The following is a 19030-nucleotide window of genomic DNA, read 5'->3' as shown; positions in this document are numbered from 1 at the left end:
TTGATGAGGCAGTGTTGTGTCTTTCATGCTGCACCCTGCCGCTGCACACACACACACACACACACACACACACACACACACACACACACCCCTCAGGTCGCACAGCTGTATGTAGGTCAACCCCGCCTCCCCCCCCACCCGTGCCTCCCCCCCCTCCTCACCCGTTCAGACTGCCCTACTTTCAGCTGGATCCACAGAACCAATGACATCACCCTTTTTCTGCCTTTTTAAAACAATTTCTGCTTACTCTCATCCCAGCTGCTCCTGACTACACCCCCCTGCCCCCCCCCTCCTCTCCTCCACCTCCTCCTCCTCCTCTCCATCACCTTCATCATCCTTCACCATCTCTTCCACTAACCCCCCCCTGATGATGACTCCTGGTATGAAACAGACAGGGAGCTGGACTCTGTAGCGTGGAGGATTCAGATCCACGACGCCTCTGTTGCCGGGCAGATCACAGCTCCGACTCCAGAGCAGCCGAAACCAGCCTTGTTTATATTCAGTCCAGACAATCTGCTTCTCTCCTGCAGTTTATATTCAATGCACCCCCCACCACCACCAGGGGAGTTAATGCTGCCTTATGGTCGGGGGGGGTTTCAACCCAACATGAGCAGACGTCTCTAAAGTTACACGACCGAATATCTCCATCATATCCCGGCAGATTGGGCTATTTTTTAATTCTTAAACCGGAATAACCTTTTATTCTTTGGCAACATTCACACGTTCAGGAGATACGAAGCAACACTTTCATTCTATTTGACTCGTTTCTACTTTCATTCAGTTTCTTTTTCGCATCGTTTGTGGTTTCCTCCGTCTCCTGAGAAGAATTTCTATCTCTTTATCTGCTAAATTATCTGCTTTGTTCACTAAATAGTTGCAAACTAAATCGCCTCCAATTCCAGCAGACACATCTCCCATCTCCTTCACCTCCCTCCATCACACTGTCCTTGTGTCTGCTTCCCATCATTGTCGCCCATCCCCCACCCTCGTCCTCCTCTCTCTCACAGACCCTCCTCTTCCTCCGTTTCTATAACCTCCATTTCACAGATGAAGCTCACATCAGTGTTAGGAAGGAATGTACATAAACAAACACTAAGCGATATTCTGACAATGTCTTAAACTGCGACTCATTATTTGCATTATTTTGCATTCAAATATAAAATATTGGAATAAAATACTGATATATATGAATACAAACCTTTTCTATCATATTTTCTTCCTGCAAATAGTTAAGAGTCGATGAGGATCCTTCATTTACAAACTGGAAAGTGTTAAATTATTTTATGGGTTTTCAAAAAGATAGTTGAGTTTTATTTATTTTAGAAAGTAACAGTAATAAACGTGTGACGGGCGCAAAACTGATAAAACAATTCAAATATCTCAGGATGAAGAAGATGAGTCAGACACGTACAAGACACAGACTTGAATCTTTCTCTCTTGAACCTGAGTCGGAGGCTTTGAGATGAATTCATTGTTCTTGAGTCACAGCTTCATCTGCTCTCAGCTGCTGTTTCCTCCTCCTCACTCCATCTCATAATGAGTCTCTCTGCTGTCGCCTCCTTTACGACCTTCTCCTCTTCGGAGAGATTTCAGCCCTGACTCGATTATCATCTGTCTGGTTTCAGTCCGTCTCCCGCCTCCACTCGTCTAAACAGCTTTTAATCAGGGACACGTCGCCTCATTAATTAGGATTTAAACAGACGTCGTGTTTCAACGCTGAACTCGGGAGGATTTTTGAGAAAGAATTAAACTTCTCCCTCGGCTAAAAATGGAAAGAAAATTATTTTAACAACGGCACATCGTCCGAAAAGGTTGTTTAAAAAAGACTAATAATTGGATTTGATATTTTGTTTATGATGTCCTTGATAAACTTGTAATGAACTTAATAATCTTAGAAGGAAACAACGCCCTTATTGATTGAGAATTTACGTTCAGAAGTTAAACTTTTTAATTCTAATTTTTTCAGTGGAATCGCAATAAAATAAAGCGTTCGTCTTTCAAACCTTCAAAGATTTGTTTGTTGTTTTTCTTTTGGGATCACTTGCCTCCTCTAAAGTTCTTCGATCAGCTTCATTCTTTTGTTCAAACAGGATGAAACGAGAAGCAGAGACAGGTTTTGTGTTTCTATTAACTGTGTAAAGACCATCTTTACTTAAACAGAGGTAAAACATTATTATAGTCCTAAACTTCACAACTTTCTCTGTGTGTACGTCTCATTTCTGGACGTATTAAGAGAAATATTGACTAAAATTCATCGAGAGCTTGAAGCTGTTGTCGGCTTCAGATTGGACCGAACGTCTTTCCCCCTCAGTCTCAGTCTCAGTCTCAGTCTCTGTCTCTGTCTCTGTCTCTGTCTCTGTCTCTGTCTCTGTCTCTGTCTCTGTCTCTGTCTCTGTCTCTGTCTCTGTCTCTGTCTCTGTCTCTGTCTCTCAGTCTCTGTCTCAGTCTCAGTCTCTGTCTCTGTATCGAGCGTCTGTCTCTGTCGTTCTCTAAACTCAACAGTAAAATCTCAGCAGCAGTTTGTCCTCCAGGCGTCGGCCACAGAAACACAACTTTCTGCTTCAGTCGTTAAGATTGATGGAGGTAAGTTCACCCAGCAGCTACCGAGTAACAGCGCCTGTGAGCAAGGCACTAAAGACTTTACTTTTTTCGTTTTGCACGACTGATCTTTCATTGATTAAGTGTCAAGTGTTGAACCTGCAGCAAACAAACAGATCTTTGTATTTTCACTTAGGTTTCAATAGTTCTTCAGCTGAAACATAAGTATGTTCACTGCATTTTAGATCAATCGTTTCCTCCCGACTGGGACAGAAAGAAATCAAAGATTAACAGCCTCCATTCTGTAAAAGATGTCATCCCTCAGGTTCTCTGCAGAGCCTCACCTGCGCTTGCGCAGCTTCTTGTTCTCCGTCTTGAGGACGTGCAGCTTCTTGGCGAAGCAGACGACGATCATGAAGAGCAGCAGGACCACCAGAGCCGAGGCGCCCACGGCCAGACACATCACCTGGAACTCGGTCACCACCGCCTCGCAGCGAGCGCCCTTGTGCCAGATGTAATCCTGGACGTTACATCTGGAGGAGGAAGGTGGAGGGGGAGAGAAGGAAAGATCCAGAGCAGAGGGAATGTGATGAGAGAAAGGAACGAGGGATGAAATGGAAAGAGAAGGAACAAAACGAGTGGTGAGGAGGTAGAAAGGGAAAGAAAATGGAGGAAGAAGAACAAAGTGTTAGTGGATTAAAACATCTTATTAACTTATTGATCACTTGTTCTGCTCTGAATAAAATATGTGAAGAATTTTCATAACTTTGTTTCATGACCTCCACCAGAGAGGTTATGTTTTAACCCTGTTTGTCTGTTTGTTGGTTGCTTTGTTTCAGCAGGATGACACAAGAACAACTGAACGGAATTCTACGAAACTTGGAGGAATGATGGGAGAGAAGCCGAGAAAGAACATGAACGTTTTTGGTCTGGATCCAACAAAAGGGGAAGATCAAGGAATTTTTTCTTTCTTGAAAGATTACACAGATTTCCCAGGAAATAATTTTGAGAGGACTGATATCTATGAGTGTAATATGGTTTGTTCTATTCAGTGCCATTCTAGTCCATATATTTCTTTGGCTTGCCAGCTTCATTTTATCTGTGCCTCTATATTCTCAGTCTGTTTATGAACCCTGAGGATTTCCTCTGTTTCTGATTATCCTTAAACGCTTTGCTGTAAAAATCTAAAATGCTTTGCAGCTGTTTATGAAAAAGAAGCATCATCACGTTTCACAACATGTTACATGGTTACATAAATCTTTAGTGTTGTGGTGAGATAATGGAGCGCAGGTGCGTCAGCGGGATGGAAGAGTCGCCGGCAGGTTCTGAACGAAGCTTTATTCCAAACGCAGAATGTCATCACTTAGTGCGACTGGAAATAGAAACTGGGAAAAAAATATACAAATGCCCTGGGGAGGTTTTCTGGGTATAAAACACACAACAAACACACACACGCAGAGATTATGTCACACAAACAGTCATAAAAGACGTTTGAACCTATAAGATCTAACACAACGCATATGGGCCTGCATGTGACGATGTGCATTATGGGCACATATGTAGACACGTGCACACAGACACACAAACACGCAGTGGACATCTGAGTCCCGGCCTCCACCCGGGGACACAAACCACAGCAGATCGTTCCGTCTACACAAACTGTTTAACGTTGTACAAACAGATAAATCTATTTCGCCACTTAACGAGGTTCTGTTTCCAAACGTAAACGAGCCGGAGCTTCAGAGGAAGATGGTTTTAAAAACTCGAGGTTTCAAAAATGGCCGCTCACAAACCAATGGGTGATGTCACAGTGAGTGGCAGCTTGGATGCCTCTCTCCCAGTGTCGGGTGGGTTTGGCTCCACCCCCCCTGGGCGACCCTCAAAGGATAAGTGGTGCAGCTAATGGATGGATAGATGGGTGGATCACCTCGTGAATGAGCAGGTGAAGAGGTGTTCCTAATAAAGTGCTCCGGTGTGTGTGTGTGAAGTGAGTGGAGGTGTCAGGGTGAACGCTGGCCTCATGGTAATCAGGTTTCTTTCCCCCGGTCGACTTCCCCCGGATCCTCTCGCTCTCGCTCTGCCGGCCGAGGAGGAAACGCTGGCAACGGCCCAGGAGACATTTTGAGTGGATGAGAGAAGACGAGAGAGAGAGAGAGAGAGAGAAAGCGGGCGGGCGGGCGAGCGAGAGACGAAGGCCTGATATCACATTTTCAAGGAGACGCGACCCGTGAGGAGTTTTGTGTTTCTTACAAAGACGAGGTTTATACAGGAGTCAGGGTCGGATGGAGGAGGAGGAGGAGGAGGAGGAGGAGGAAGAGGAGGAGGAGGAGGAGGAGGAGGAGGAGGAGGAGGAGGAGGAGGAGGAGGAGGAGGAGGAGGAGGAGGAGGAGGAGGAGGAGGAGGAGGAGGAGGAGGAGAAGGAGGAGGAGGAGGAGGAGGAGGATGGGGGATGGAGGCAGCAAGAGAGAGAGAGAGGGAGATGCAAAAAGGAAGAGTGGCCAGCGATGTGAGGATGTGCTGGTCGCCACGGCAACCCAGCTGACGGAGCAGATGCGGCACTGAGACGCCATTCCATCAGAGGGACGTGGTCGTGTGCCTCCTCTCTTCCTCTCTTCCTCTCCTCCATTCCTTCGCTCCTGCTGCTCGTCTTCTTCAATTCTCTCTTTTATTATTCAGCAGCTCTTCACCTCCCTCCCTCCCTCCCTCCCTCCCTCCCTCTCTCCTGCACTCTACCCGCCGCCTCCAGCTGAATCTCTGCTTTCAGTTTGTGCAACCGCTTCTTTTATTCTCTCTTTCCGACATTAAGGGAGAACTCGTCGGTCTAAAGGTGAAACGTTCGGTCGGTTTCAAGATGCTTCAGAAAAACAAAAAACCCCAAACATAGACGTGACCCGTTCTGACCCGAGCAGCCGGATTTATCCTGTTTCATCCGGAGCCGCGGAGCTCGAGCGCCGCTGCCAAGAAACATCAACGAGACCCAGAGACTGAGCCGAGAACTCTGAGGCTCCGAATGTGAAGGAGGGATGATGCTGACATGATGTCGTGGAGCAGGTGTAAAGTTTAGAAGCATGTTAGTTTGAGATCATTCACTGTGTTACTCACAAAGCTCAAAGCTCCACCAAAGCCCAGCGGCTTTCTAGCGGTGCCCGATTTCAAAATGCCACATTTCATTTTGTTGAAAAAGGTGAACAAAAGATAACTGGTCCCAAATAAATGTCGATTCTAGTCCTGCTTGAATTATCTTTGCTCAAAGTACAGAGCTTAAAGCTAAATTAGGAAAGTAAATATCTGCCCCATTTGTAAAGGTTTAAATGAAGAGAACTCAGGGTTGTGAGAATCTTTTCTCAGGGATTTTTTCAACATTACATAAACACAGAAGAACATTGTTTTTATCCAGCAAGATTTCTGGAACTTATTAAACAAGGGGAGTTGGTTCTGGGCTGAAATTCAAAGTGGTTTGAGATTTAATTTCCTTTTCAAAAAAGAGCTGAAATCAAACTGCAAATGACTCCTCACGTGGGAAATAAAACGTCTGCTGGGGCGAGAGAGGGAGAAGCAGACCCATAAAAAGAGAGAGAGAGAGCCTTTAATTTAACTTAAGGGGTGACAAAGGTGCAGATGTGGCTCTTGGTCCTGGTTCTAATGGACCCCCCCCCCCCCCCCCTGTTGGGTTTAATGAGGAGCAATGGAGGGTGAAATGTGGAGCAGGGAGTGGAGGTTATTTTTAGAAACTGGAAACTTAAATCCTCTGCAAAACAGGGAAATAATTCCAGTTTATTATTACAAACAGCATTTCATATTCATGGTTTAGTTCTGTTGTGATGACACTGACCCACCCCCCTCCTCCAACCACTGAACATTTGAACATTCGTACATTGCACTGACTGTTACTTTGTTTTTTTATACTGTATTATCCTGCCTATAGTGTATTCATATTTATACATATTTATATTTTTAGCCTGCTCATAGTGTATTCATCGTCCTTATATCTTTCAATTCCTGTTAATTCCTGTTTATACTGTTATATTCCATATATATTTCTACTGTACAGATCCTATTTATTACATTTTCACTTTAATATGCACGATACTCTGCATTAATATGCACAATACTCTGCACTTTACTGCCTTTTTTTTGGACTTCTGGTTAGACGCTAAACTGCATTTCGTTGCATATGTACTTGTACTGTGCAATGACAATAAAGTTGAATCTAATCTAATCTAATCTAATCTGGAGACAGATATTTAGGTTTGTTTAGTTTAGTTTCACTGGATCTTCTTCACTTCTTCACCTGGATCCCTAACCGTTCTCTCCAGGTCGGACGGTTGGTTCTACACTTTGAGATTCACGTCCACGGACAAGGTTCGATACCAAGCCGGGATGTGAAGTGATTTATCCTTCACGGGTAACAAGGCAGGAGAGCGAGCGAGGGCGAGCGAGGCTGACTTGAGTCCAAACCAATCACAGACCAGAAACTGACACATGTGCTTTTTGTTAAATGGAAACATCAACTTTTCAGATTCTCCACTTCTGCTCCTGAGTCGAGCTTCAGTGAACTTTGGATAAACGGGTGTTTGTGTTTCCATCTCTCTTTCACCACACGTGTCTTCTTCTCTCGGATGGAGAACAAGCCGAAGACAGAAACATGTTTCCTGTCTGTGTGAAGTCAGATCCGGATGTCGACTGACAGGAGACGACACGGCCGGGTGTTCTCTGAATATTTTAGCATAGTGTAAATCCTTCATTTGCATTAAAACAACACGTCTTTAAAAACGTTTACTTCTGGAAGCGGCAGAGAGAGAGAATGAAGAACGACCTCAGAAGAAGGTCGATGGAAACTCGTCACTTTCACCAACTCAGGATGAAAAACATCGACTTTACAAAACCTCCTTTCAGTTTCTTTGTCCACATAAATTCACTGTGAAGGTTTTTTGAAAAGCGGAAGAGAAGTCCGGCTGAAGGCTGAGTTTAAAAAACATTCAAGATTTAATTGGATTTGATTTTAAAATAGTCAAGTTTGATGATGTCTGATTAGAAGAGTTTATGGGAAATGTAATGAAGGACGACAGATTTCTTATTTCTTAAGAAGAAACTGGTTTAGAGGGAGGTTCATATAAAATAACTGTGTGACTCATCACTGGTGGAAGGGGGGAGAATGTTCCCTCTGTGTTTTTACTCATGAATCATGTTTTTTAAATCATTTTTATCAATTATATAGTATTTATTTCAATGGTTTGTGCTTTGTTTGTTGTATTTTAAATGTGCGTTGGGTGCATTAATTGGATTTTATGACCACATTTGATTTAAAGACACATATTCTGCTCTTATTCATCTTGAGCATTCTAATTAGAGTCATTACTGTTACATCTTTTTTACAGGTTTCACTTGAAAACCAGATCTCAGTCTCAATTATTGAATTGTGATCAAATGAGCGTTTATACGGCTTTGATTTAAATTCTGACATCTCTCCCTCCTCCTGTGTTTGCAGGTTCAACTTCTTCTCTATTAGCAGGAATGAGCATCAGCATTTTAAAACGTTTTCTAATTAAACGTTTCAGTATTTGATGGAATCTTTGAGCAGGAATCGGACAGACTGTTGACTGACAGCATCTGAACCGTCGCTGTGAAGCATCTGTCTCCTGAGCTGCTGCTGCTGCTGATTGAGAGCATATTAAGATGAATAAACAAAGAAGAGATAGCGAGCGTCCACGCTCCAGGCCGCCCTCCGTCTGCAGCGCACATGTAATCGTATTATTTTAGGTCAGATGCTTGTTTTCTTTCATCAGCCATCCTCGGAGATTTCCCAGAGGGATCCAGGCCTCTGCAGCGCACTCGGAGCAAATCAGCTTTAATAAAATATCACCACATCGGCCCCCGACGTGCAGATGGAAACATTAGAACCTTATTAGAAGCTGCAGTGGGGCGACCGCTGCTCCGTGCAATCAGCCGGCGAAGCCAAATCCTCCGATTGGCAAAGTGAAGAGGGGATTTAAAGACGTGACAAGGTGACGCGGTTCTTTTTCCAGAGTTTCGGCCAAAATGCAGAAGCAGAAACAAATCAGCCTGTCGTTTAAAATGAGCTCAGAAGCAGCGCCAGAAACACCCGGAGATTTACAACCATTCAAATCTGTCACTCGTTGGTTTAACGATGACTCACTATGATCAATAGCTCTCTGCATTTCCCTTATGGAAAGAAAGACGTCCTCACGTGTGTCTTGTGTCACAGCGACCTTGACCTTTGGCCCTCAAAATTCAAATGAGCTCATCTTTGAGTTCTGGTGAACGTTTCGACCAAATTTAAAGAAATTCCCAGAAGGGAAATTGGAGACATTTAAATCAATAGTTTTATCTCCTTCTCAGACATGTTGGCAACACACGCACACACACACAGACACACACACACACACACACACATATTGTTGTAATGTATTCTATTAATGTGTTGTATGAATCAAGTTGCAAAGCTAAACAGGAAAAACAAATTATTTTTATATCCATGCACTTTCCTCCTGCTCACAATATCCAAAACAGTTATTTTGATTTCTCATCTGACTGAACTATAAACACCTAATTTAATGCATTTTTCCATTTGCTCCTCAAATTGACGTTTCATTTCTGCGAAGTCCGTCTCGTTGCTAACGATCATAATAACATAAACAGAGGCTCAGCGTGAATCTGAAGGTCCGACTGTAACCGAAGCCTATTTAGGTGAACTCCCCGGAGACCACTCACAAAACCATTAACTGCAAAACCCAATTACCGGTTTGCAGATGTGTCCCCAGTTACAGTTATTACAACCGAGGGAACGCCTTAGCTTACAGGCTTCTCCACGTCTGACCCCAGGAAGGAGGAAAGGTCAAAGAGAAACCACATTTCTTTGGTCGTCAGATCAGTTCAATAGCAAAAGCAATTTCCTGAGCAGGTGTGAATCAAAAAGCTGAAGCTGTGGATCACGTTCATGTGGTTTAACTGTTTCTATTCCTATCAAAGCTGATTTATTATATTTGTAAAATTACCCGAGAGCAGTTTGAGTTTCTCATAATTCTGTAAAAACAGAAACAAGAAAGTTGCAAAGGAAGCAAAAGCCTGGATGTTGGTTTATGTTTCATTAAGCTCATTTTAATCTTGCTTTGTGTGCGTGTGTGTGTGTGTGTGTGTGTGTGTGTGTGTGTGTGTGTGTGTGTGTGTGTGTCCAGTAAACATACCATTCAAAGCATAGTTATACTGCAGCGTGACGTCTATTGTCAAAAACCAATTTAAGCACGTGTGTGTGTTCTTGTGTGTTTGTGTGTGTTTGTGTGTGTGTGTGTGTGTGTGTGTCTTTTGTCCTTCTCTGCGGTCATAAATCTCATGTGTGTTTTGTTTGACCTTTGGCCCGATTCCACGACCCCACACTCTTTGACTTGGAAGTTTCCCTTAATAAACCCATCATCCTGTGTGTGTGTGTGTGTGTGTGTGTGTGTTTGTGTGTGTGTGTATGAGTATGTGTGTGTGTGTGTGTGCTTGTGTTTCCATGATGTGATCATAAAAACTAAAATGGATACAAACTGCTGTTGGTGCTCAGAGCTTCACTTAATTATATCAAGCTGCAGGACACACACTCGCACATGCACATACACACACTCTCTCTCTCTCTCTCTCTCTCTCTCTCTCACACACATACTCACACACACTCACACACATACACACACACAGACTCTCTCACACGCACATAAATTCGACCTGGCTCGATGGAGTCATTTCCATCCTGGCAGCAGTTGTAAGGTTCTGACTCACTCTCTCTCTCTCTCTCTCTCTCTCTCTCTCTCTCTCTCTCTCTCTCTCTCTCTCTCTCTCTCTCTCTCTCTCTCTCTCTCTCTCTCTCTCTCTCTCTCTCTCTCTCTCTCTCTCTCTCTCTCTCTCTCAGCTTCTCTTCTTCCTCCTTCATCACTCTTTTCCTTCGCTCGTTCTCTCAGTTTCTAGATCTTCTCCCTCCTGTTCCCTCCTTCACGCCTTCTTCTCTCGATACCACAAGCACTGAGAATGTAAACACGCTTTCTGTTGTTTCCCAGACTCACTCAACCCCCCCCTCCATTCTCTCACTCCTTCTCCTCATCTGTTTCCTCAGAATGTGGTCATCGGTCCAGAGGAGGGAGAGAGTTAGGATCCTATCACTGATCCCGTCAGTCAGAGGGACGAGCGAGAGCCAGAGACCCGGAGATGCCACAGAAAAAAAGGACTTTTCAATTAACTTACACAGAGTTTTTAAGTTAAAATCACGAAATATTCCTGCGATTTGATCAGTGGACAATTTAATTAAATCAATGTTTTATTGTTTTGAGCCACATGTGCTGAAGTTGAGCCAACGTGTGACGGTTCAGAATCCAAACCTCCTTTTGTCTCCAGGTTATTTTCCTCCTCTCTGTTCTCCTGTCGTCTCACGACTTTCGGCAGCTTCACTTTCAGAACAAATATTTCTCATACTGAACATTTTTCTAGTTGGAATCACGAGTTTGTCCTCCTCAGTTTCCACAATCTGATTCAACTCCTGGAGCAAAAAGCATAGAGTTTATTCTGAAGGAGAAGAACTACAGCGTTATAGTGATATGAATGCGTCATTAATGCACTAAATGTTAAGTGGTTAAAAGAAAAAAGATTTTATAAAGATGGTTAAGATTGAAGCATCAGGAGCTGAGACTCCCTGATATGATTCAAACTCCAGAACAAGTGGATCCTTCCTCCTCCTTAAATCCAGTTCACACGTCCCAGTTATTGGACAGGATTGATCAATTGTGTTGGGAAATTAGATAAAAAAACTGGCTTACTAGTGAGTTTATGAACAAAGACGATGGATGTAATGTTTCAGAATCCAAACTAGAAACATCTCCATCGTACAACAGCACCAAGCCTCGAGCAAAACTGTGTCAATCTGTCATATAAATATAATGATGTCTAAGTTAAACCTCAAATACTGATATATGTGTCACAGATTTTCATTAATTTGAAGAAATACCTTCACTGTTTTAAATATAACTTTGTAAATGATGCACATCCATAATCATTTCATTCTTTAACTCCACCGCAGCTTCAGAAACGTGTTTTCAGCGACATTAAACTTCTCCGTCTCACAGGGTCGTATTTCTGTCGGAGTGAGAGAGCTCCCGAGCGTCGGGCTGGTCTCAGGTCAGTGATCTCTCTTCACAGGGTCGTGTGTTTTACTGCAGTCGACTAAAGGTCCAAACATTCATCTTCTCTGTGATTCAATCGTCCTGATGTATGAACAGTCTCAGCTCGGCCGCACGCGACACCACACACGCATGAACTCACAGCTTCACATGAACAGTACACACAACCTCGGCCGAATCGGGTGTAAACAGACACACACACACACACACACACGCAGCATCGTGTGCTGGTCCTGATCCGTGCCAGAGTTCCATTGACCCAGATCGAGTCTCTCAGCGTCTGACTCAGGACGTTCGTCTCTGATTCGTATCAGCTGACGAACCCGGATCCAAACTCCGCCCTCAACTCATGGATCACGTTTCTCTCTTTTTCCAGCTTCAATGTGCGAGTTTCACTTTATTTCAGTGATGATTATTATTCTGTTTCATTCTAATAGAGGTCCCAGGTCATTTTAATTCAGAGAGAAGTTGAAATGTTCATTCACACTTTTTTCTGCATTTACCTATACAGTCATCATCTTTACAAATGAGTGATACAAAACATGTAAAACATTCTTAATTAAAATATATAAAAATAAAATATTCCCCAACTGATTTTATCAAATGCCAACAAAGCATTTTGATAACAAATTTTCTAAATATTCCAGAAGACAGTAAGAGAAAGGTTTGTGTCAACACACCCACTGTAGTTTGAGGAAACTGACTTTTAATCACCTGGAGAAAAGATTTACCTCATAATTCAATAAAACATGTACAGCTCAATTCAAAAATTCGCTTTAACCACCATTAAAATGTAATATAGGGTTAGAAACTCTTAACACTGGAGCCTGTTAATCTTTTACCCAAATTAATATTACAAACCTCAAAAACGAGTATAATACGTCTCCTTTAAATCTCTGTCCACGATTAAAATGATGGATATGAAATCATCTTAAAATAAGCAACGATCACGAAGCAGCTGTGGATTTGTGACGCGGAGGAAGAGGGGGAAGGGAAGATGGGACCAGTGTGATGGCAGCCCACAGAGAGGAGGAGGAGGAGCCAGAGACGTGCAGAACACATCTGGAGCGGAGGTCACGGGGTCACACAGCTGTAAACCTCTGGCTCTGTTATCTCGAAGCAGGTGAATCTGTGTTTCAGACTCAGATGTTTCACTCAGAGTCATGTTCTCCTCACCAGCTCCGGTCAGGACGACCAGCAGCACCGTGAATACATCTGCATGCTAATCCGCCAGCTGCTCGCTAATGGGAAGCGTCTCCTCACTGATTGGCTGCTTCATTCGTCTTCATCATCATTACGAGGAAATGTATGTAAAATATCTGCCACTTATAAAATGAGAAACCTGCCTTTACGTGATTGATAACGGTAAAAAAAATCACAGAGTTCCAGATGTTCTCTTTTTTTCCGTTTGCAGCCATTTTCTCTGTCGCTGTGTTGAATTGTTTCCTGTGAGTCTCGTCCTCGTGATGGATCTGCTCCAGCATGAAGACTGACCGGCACTACAAAATGGCGGCTGATGTCTTTTTTTGTTTTCACTCGAGCTGTGAAGCTGAAGCTGAGGTTTGAAATCTATATCGTCGTCCTGTCCTTCTCTACACCTGATTATAGAATTGTTTTTCTTGAAATCACTTTTCATTGAAAGGAATCATCAGAGTCTGTGGATTCAATCACTGGACATCTACACAGATTTTAATATCAGAATATGTGAAACCAAATAATGTAGGATCAGAAGGTCACTCAGTTGAGCTCAGATCAGTCCATCAAGATCCATGAGTTATTCTCTCAATAATTCCCAAACTCACAAGGTTAAAGAAAGAGATGAAAACTTCCTGGATCTATTAAATATTAAATTTAATTATTTCTCTGAATGAGTCCAATCCCTTCACCAAGTTTTGTGAAAATCCACTCAGTAGTTTTTGCGTAAACAAACAAAACCAAAACAACCAACAAACTCGACCTTGAAGCTCCACCTTTATATTTTTATCGACTCTTTATGAACTCCATTTCCCATGAGCCTCTCTGTTATGAGGAGTCAGAGTCGGTTCAGATGTATAAATTAAAGAAAACAGCACAAACACGACCTCAAACGTGAATTTTTTAAAACCAGGTTACGATCTCCAACATCATCTCTAAACCTGAAGCCGTTGCCGTGACGATGATGAAGCTGCTCACATCACAGATCAGGTTTTTAATCCACAGTGTGAACGTTGACTCTGTGGCAACAGGAACTCGTATTGAGCCCAAACGACTCTTTGGCTCAGGCCATATTTTATATCTCATATCTCTTAATCCCTCTGACTTCTGACCCCCCCCCCCCCCCACCTAGATTCATCACCACGGCAACGGGAGTGGATTGAGTATTGAGGGGAAATCATTACTGGGCTCAGCCTGGAGCTGGAACAGTTAATGGACGAGAGTCGTAGTGGTTATTATGGATAAGTCTGAAAATTATATCAATATGTAGTTCAGTGTGTGCAAAGTGTTATTGTTTCTGCTCGTATCTATGTTTACTTTATGACACTAATATCTAAAGTTTATCATATTTAGCTTTTCATATCATATAGACATTAAAAAACCTGAGTTTTCATTTGACTCGACTGAGATATGAGACGTTTCATGTGGTTGCAAAATACTGGTGCAGCGTGAACAAGCTGCAGATTCCAGGTCTGTGTGTTGCCGAGTGGTTAGATTTGTGTATTTGTGTATTTGTGCATCATGTGTTGTGTTGATTGTGCGTCCTACCTGCAGAAGACCCCCACGCCCTCCTGCAGGTAACACTGTCCCCCGTTGAAGCAGTAGTTGGGCAGCATGTCGCACGGCGAGCGGCAGCTTCCGTTCGCCGCCTGGAAGCCGGCGCGGCATCCGCCCAGCCCGTCGGACCCGTCCACCGGCGAGGCCGCGGGAGGCGCCGCCCCCCCGGGGACGTTGGGAACCGGCGCTCCAGCTCCGGGGAGCGTGGCCCCGGGGAGGAAGGAGCTCGGGACTCGAGGTCGGGGGCGAGACGGAGACCCGGCGGCGAGTCGGAGGTCGTCATCGCTCTCGTAGGCGTCGGTCGTGGTGCTGTAGGTGTACTCGTCGGCGGTGGGTGACACGCCGTCCTCGTAGGGCGTGAGGTAGTCGTAGCTGTCCGGCATCGCCCAGGAGGTCGGGTCCCCCCCCTGCAGCTCGTGGGCCAGGGAGGAAGGAGACGCCGGCGCCAGGTCCAGGCCGCGGCCGCGAGACGAGGGGTCGAAGAAGTCCACGTGGAGGACGTCCGGGTTGGAGGGGTTGGTGACGGCGGGCGGGGGGGCGGTGGTGGTGAAGAGGCGGTCCAGGTCAAACACGGCGGTGTCCTTGGAGTGGATCCACGGGGGGTCGGTGTTCGGCAGACGCTCCTCCTCCTCCTCCTCCTCCTCCTCATCCTCCTCAGCCTCATCCGGTTTTAATGGGTTGCTAGGCAACAGGAGCTCGGTCTCGGCCGACTCGGGGATGAGCGGAGGCGGCGCCGCCACGCCGGCTTCCTCCACCGCGGGAACCACCGCCTCCCCGAACATGCCGCTGCTCTGCTCGTCCTCCTCGCCGGCCCGGGGGACGCGGCCCGCCCGCTGGGTCACCGCGTCGGGACCGGCGGAGCTGCTCATCGTGGTTACCATGGCGATGTTGTCATTGGCCTTGGCCGGCCCCTCCTCCTCGGCGAGAAGGGAGGTCACGTTGGCCGCGTTGTCCGGCTCGGTGACATTGGTCCCAGCGACATTTCCTGGAAACACAAAGAAAAGACGTCAGATCAAATGTTGGAAGAGGATCTGGAAGGTCACGCAACAAAGGTCAAACTCAGACTGAAGATATCGATCATTTTCTAAATCTTAAATCCATAAACCTGAGGGATGAGGTTGTTATCGGCTTTATAATCGATCCAGTTCTCACTGGACAGATCATGAAGTTTCAAACCACGCAGGTATAATCTCTGTAAAGTTTTATCAGCTGAAGCTTCGTGAACCGTTTGTGACCCTGAGCACAGAAACAGATTCATGAGTCTCAGAGGAAGAAGAAGAGGAGTCAGGAAACTGAAGGAGGTGAAGATGGTGCCGCTCTGTAAACAGCTCTGTATCGATTTGTTGAGGAAAAACTTTCAGCTCTTAAATAACTCTGTTAATGGAGGGAAGGGAAACTGCTGCAGTCGACAATCAGCTTGTTTGATTTGTAGCCTGTGAAATTATAGATAAAAGACCGACTGACCAAAGGGCCGACAATCAAACACCGTTAAAACAATCAATGCAAACAATATAAACTAAGATAACTGTCATCATCGATCTGCTAACGACAGAAATCTGTTTGTCTCACATATCTCAAGAAGCATCCATCTCACCGGCTTCAGGCCCAAAGACGGACATGAGCTACGTTTAATATTAATAAACGCTGAATAAACAGTTCCGGAGATGCAGCTGCTGGGACTCATCCATGAGATTGATGATGTTGATCATTACAACGAGCGTTCACAAGAGACTCCAGTTCAGCTTCTGTGTAGTCGAGCTTTACTGGGCTTTGGAGAAACAGGTGCAGCAACAGCAGATCTTAATTTGCTGAAGCTCAATTACTGTAAGTTACTTTTCAGTTTCAGAAAGAAAACTGAAAACTGAAACCAGCCCATTACAAACAGGAAGGTTTATAATGGCTGGTAGACCAGTAACAAGCAATCAAGCAGTTATTAATAATTACAAAAATTCAATTTATTCAGTGTTGAATGAATGACAAGGATCAGAAAACATGTTTTGAGCCTCAAACTGCAGAGAAGTGTGTTTTTGTGGCTCCCACACAAACCACAGTGACATCGGTGACTGCAGAAACCATCGCTATGAAATATTCAACAACCAGGGGGTTGAAAATAAACTGGTCGGGGACGGAGAGATGAAAAGAGCCACGTGGTTTCCTGGGAGGTCGCTCAGCTACAACACAGACGTTTTAAACACAACTGGAGTTCAAACTGTGACCTTGAACCAAAGCAAGATTCCAAACCACTTATCACAGATATCGGTAAAGAAACAGCAGGAGGAGACGACATCTGTTGATGTTTAAATTGAGACAATAAAAGCAAACACACTCGTACAATCACACACTTCACTCTTTCCCAACACACGTTCCAGCCTCGGACTCACACGCCCACACGGTGACATCACCACACTGACGTCTGTTCGCTTGGTGTGACGGAGCGAGCGGGTTCGAGGGGTCCGGCATCGAACACACGGGGGTGAGACTAATTAAAAGGAGACGTGATCGGCCGTGTGTTTATCCTCCAGTCGATGACTTCATCCAGAAAGCTGCTTTACGGCCGCTGCCTCTTCGGGATTAAAGGAATAATTCACTAATGTACTTGAATGGCAGGGAACTGGGATTAGGGATTATGAGGACGGAGAGGGGAGAGATTTGGGAGACGCCTTTTTTTTTGGGGGGAGGGGGGTGGTCTCCTGCAAAGGAAGGGGGTCGGGGGGGTTCTCTTTAGGAGACGCAGACACAGAACTCAAATTCTACATGAAACCACCTCTTGAATAACCTGGAGAGGAATTTCTCCGCTGATATCAAACCCCCGGTGATCCACCAATCAACGACCAAATGTCAAAGTAACTGTAATCTGATTACTGACTTTTCAAATTGCAATCCCTTACAGTTACTTGTCACTGAAAAGCATAACCCTGATTGTTGAAGAAGCAACAGGTACGACTTTGAGTCTCTATCTGTTCATAGTGAGGCTGTTTGTTGAGGTTGTGGTTTAAAGAGCTGAACAACAGACTTTCTCCATTTGAATTATTCCACAAGAAACAAAGAGAAGTTTGTGTTTATTCACCTGAATTAGTTAAAGTTGTACAAATACTGCAGGAATCTGTGCTTCTACTGCTTCTACTAACTTAATAAAGTTCTGAGCTGAGTCATTTTTTAATAATCCGAACCAGGGACGGAGATCCTGAGTCATTTCCTGGAAATTACGGCATCGGTGTCACGGTCTTATTCATAACTCTGGGTTTAATAAGCTCGGGACTAAAAGGTGACACATTTATCTGGGGGAATAAAATCGTATCTACTAATCTTTAATAACAAAAAGAGGAAATTATAATTAAATTAAGCAGTTGGTGATATTTCATCTAAACTCAAATTCATGTCTCTAGTTCGGTGGAGATCGGTGTCGATGATTAATTCTGCTCGTGGTCGTGTAAGAAGCTTTGGAAAACGACCTCCACCAAACGGCATATGTTGAAAATATGTGGAGTTAAGCTCTGATCTCGACCCTCTGGGGTTTTAATCTTCAAATGTCTCCATTTGCACGACCGGTCATTACGAGTTGTTATGACCTCCACCAAACTTTTATAAAGATAAACGCACACACCCTGTGACACTAACAAGCAAAAATCTCACAACTTAGCAACAAAGACACAACAACGTCTGAGTGAGACCTATTTATCTTCATGATCTTTAAGTGGCTCGAGAGATCAAACCAGCTTTGAGTGATTATTATTTGAATCTTGTTTTTTGACCATGAATGGATTTCTTTTGACTCTGTGTCTGTGTTTTTCTTCATGTCCCCGAACAGCATCTTCAACATCAGTGTATGAAATGTTCTTTATCAATAAAACGTCCTTGTTTTCCCTGATGATGTGTTCACACCAGTTACTTGCACGAGATTGGCGGCAGGATCTTTGTGTTAACATGTGCAAACAACAATAATAGATGTAATAAACAACCATTGAATATTTGCCTGTTCTCCAGAAAAGAGGAGAGAATGATTACTGGTGAAGTGAAGCCGGTAGTGATGTGTGTGTTTGTTCACAAGATCCAGTGACGCACACAACTCTGGGAACTTCAGCGTCTTCTCAACACTGATTGGCTTTCGAGTCATAGCACAACACAAAGTTTTAAAACTCGAGTGAGTGAAGCAGATCATACGAAACTTTTGTATCTAAACACAAAAACCTGATGTTTGACTCGGCTTCTCTTTAGTTATTTCTTCTGCATCTGAGACTCTGTATATTTTCCCCTCAGACTCTTTGACATTTCACACAGTTAGAAATTCTCTCCTGCATAAACTGATCATAAACCATACCCATGTGTACACATACACATACGAGGTTTCATCTGCACCTTCCTGTCGTTGTCGGTCTCTGTTTATCGGACGCTTTGTTTTTCTGTTGCTGCGGCAGCGAGTTGCATCTTTGAAGCCGGGGTCGTTCTGGGGCTAATCCTTTCAGCAGTCACACAATCCACTGCTGTTTAACACATCAACAGAACAACCCCAGCGTAAAATGCCCAAACCACACACACACACACACACACAAACACACACACAAAACAACAACACAGCC

The 19030-nt window shown here is 44.2% G+C and overlaps 1 protein-coding gene across 1 annotated transcript in view; it reads right to left on the bottom strand.

Moving 5' to 3' along the window:
• The window catches only part of cspg5a (chondroitin sulfate proteoglycan 5a), a 57129-nt gene that overhangs the window by 10869 nt on the left and 27230 nt on the right, over positions 1-19030 (bottom strand). Inside the window, exons 8-9 of the mRNA XM_061080903.1 lie at positions 14445-15438; positions 2883-3071 (exon numbers count right to left, since the gene is read on the bottom strand). Coding sequence (XP_060936886.1) covers positions 2883-3071; positions 14445-15438 — 1183 coding nt within the window. The remainder of the gene's footprint in view (positions 1-2882; positions 3072-14444; positions 15439-19030) is intronic.

Source organism: Limanda limanda, chromosome 11, assembly GCF_963576545.1.
Source record: "Limanda limanda chromosome 11, fLimLim1.1, whole genome shotgun sequence".
Classification (NCBI taxonomy): domain Eukaryota; kingdom Metazoa; phylum Chordata; class Actinopteri; order Pleuronectiformes; family Pleuronectidae; genus Limanda; species Limanda limanda.
Note: the sequence above shows the minus strand (reverse complement) of the source record. Positions and strands in the feature narration are given on the sequence as shown.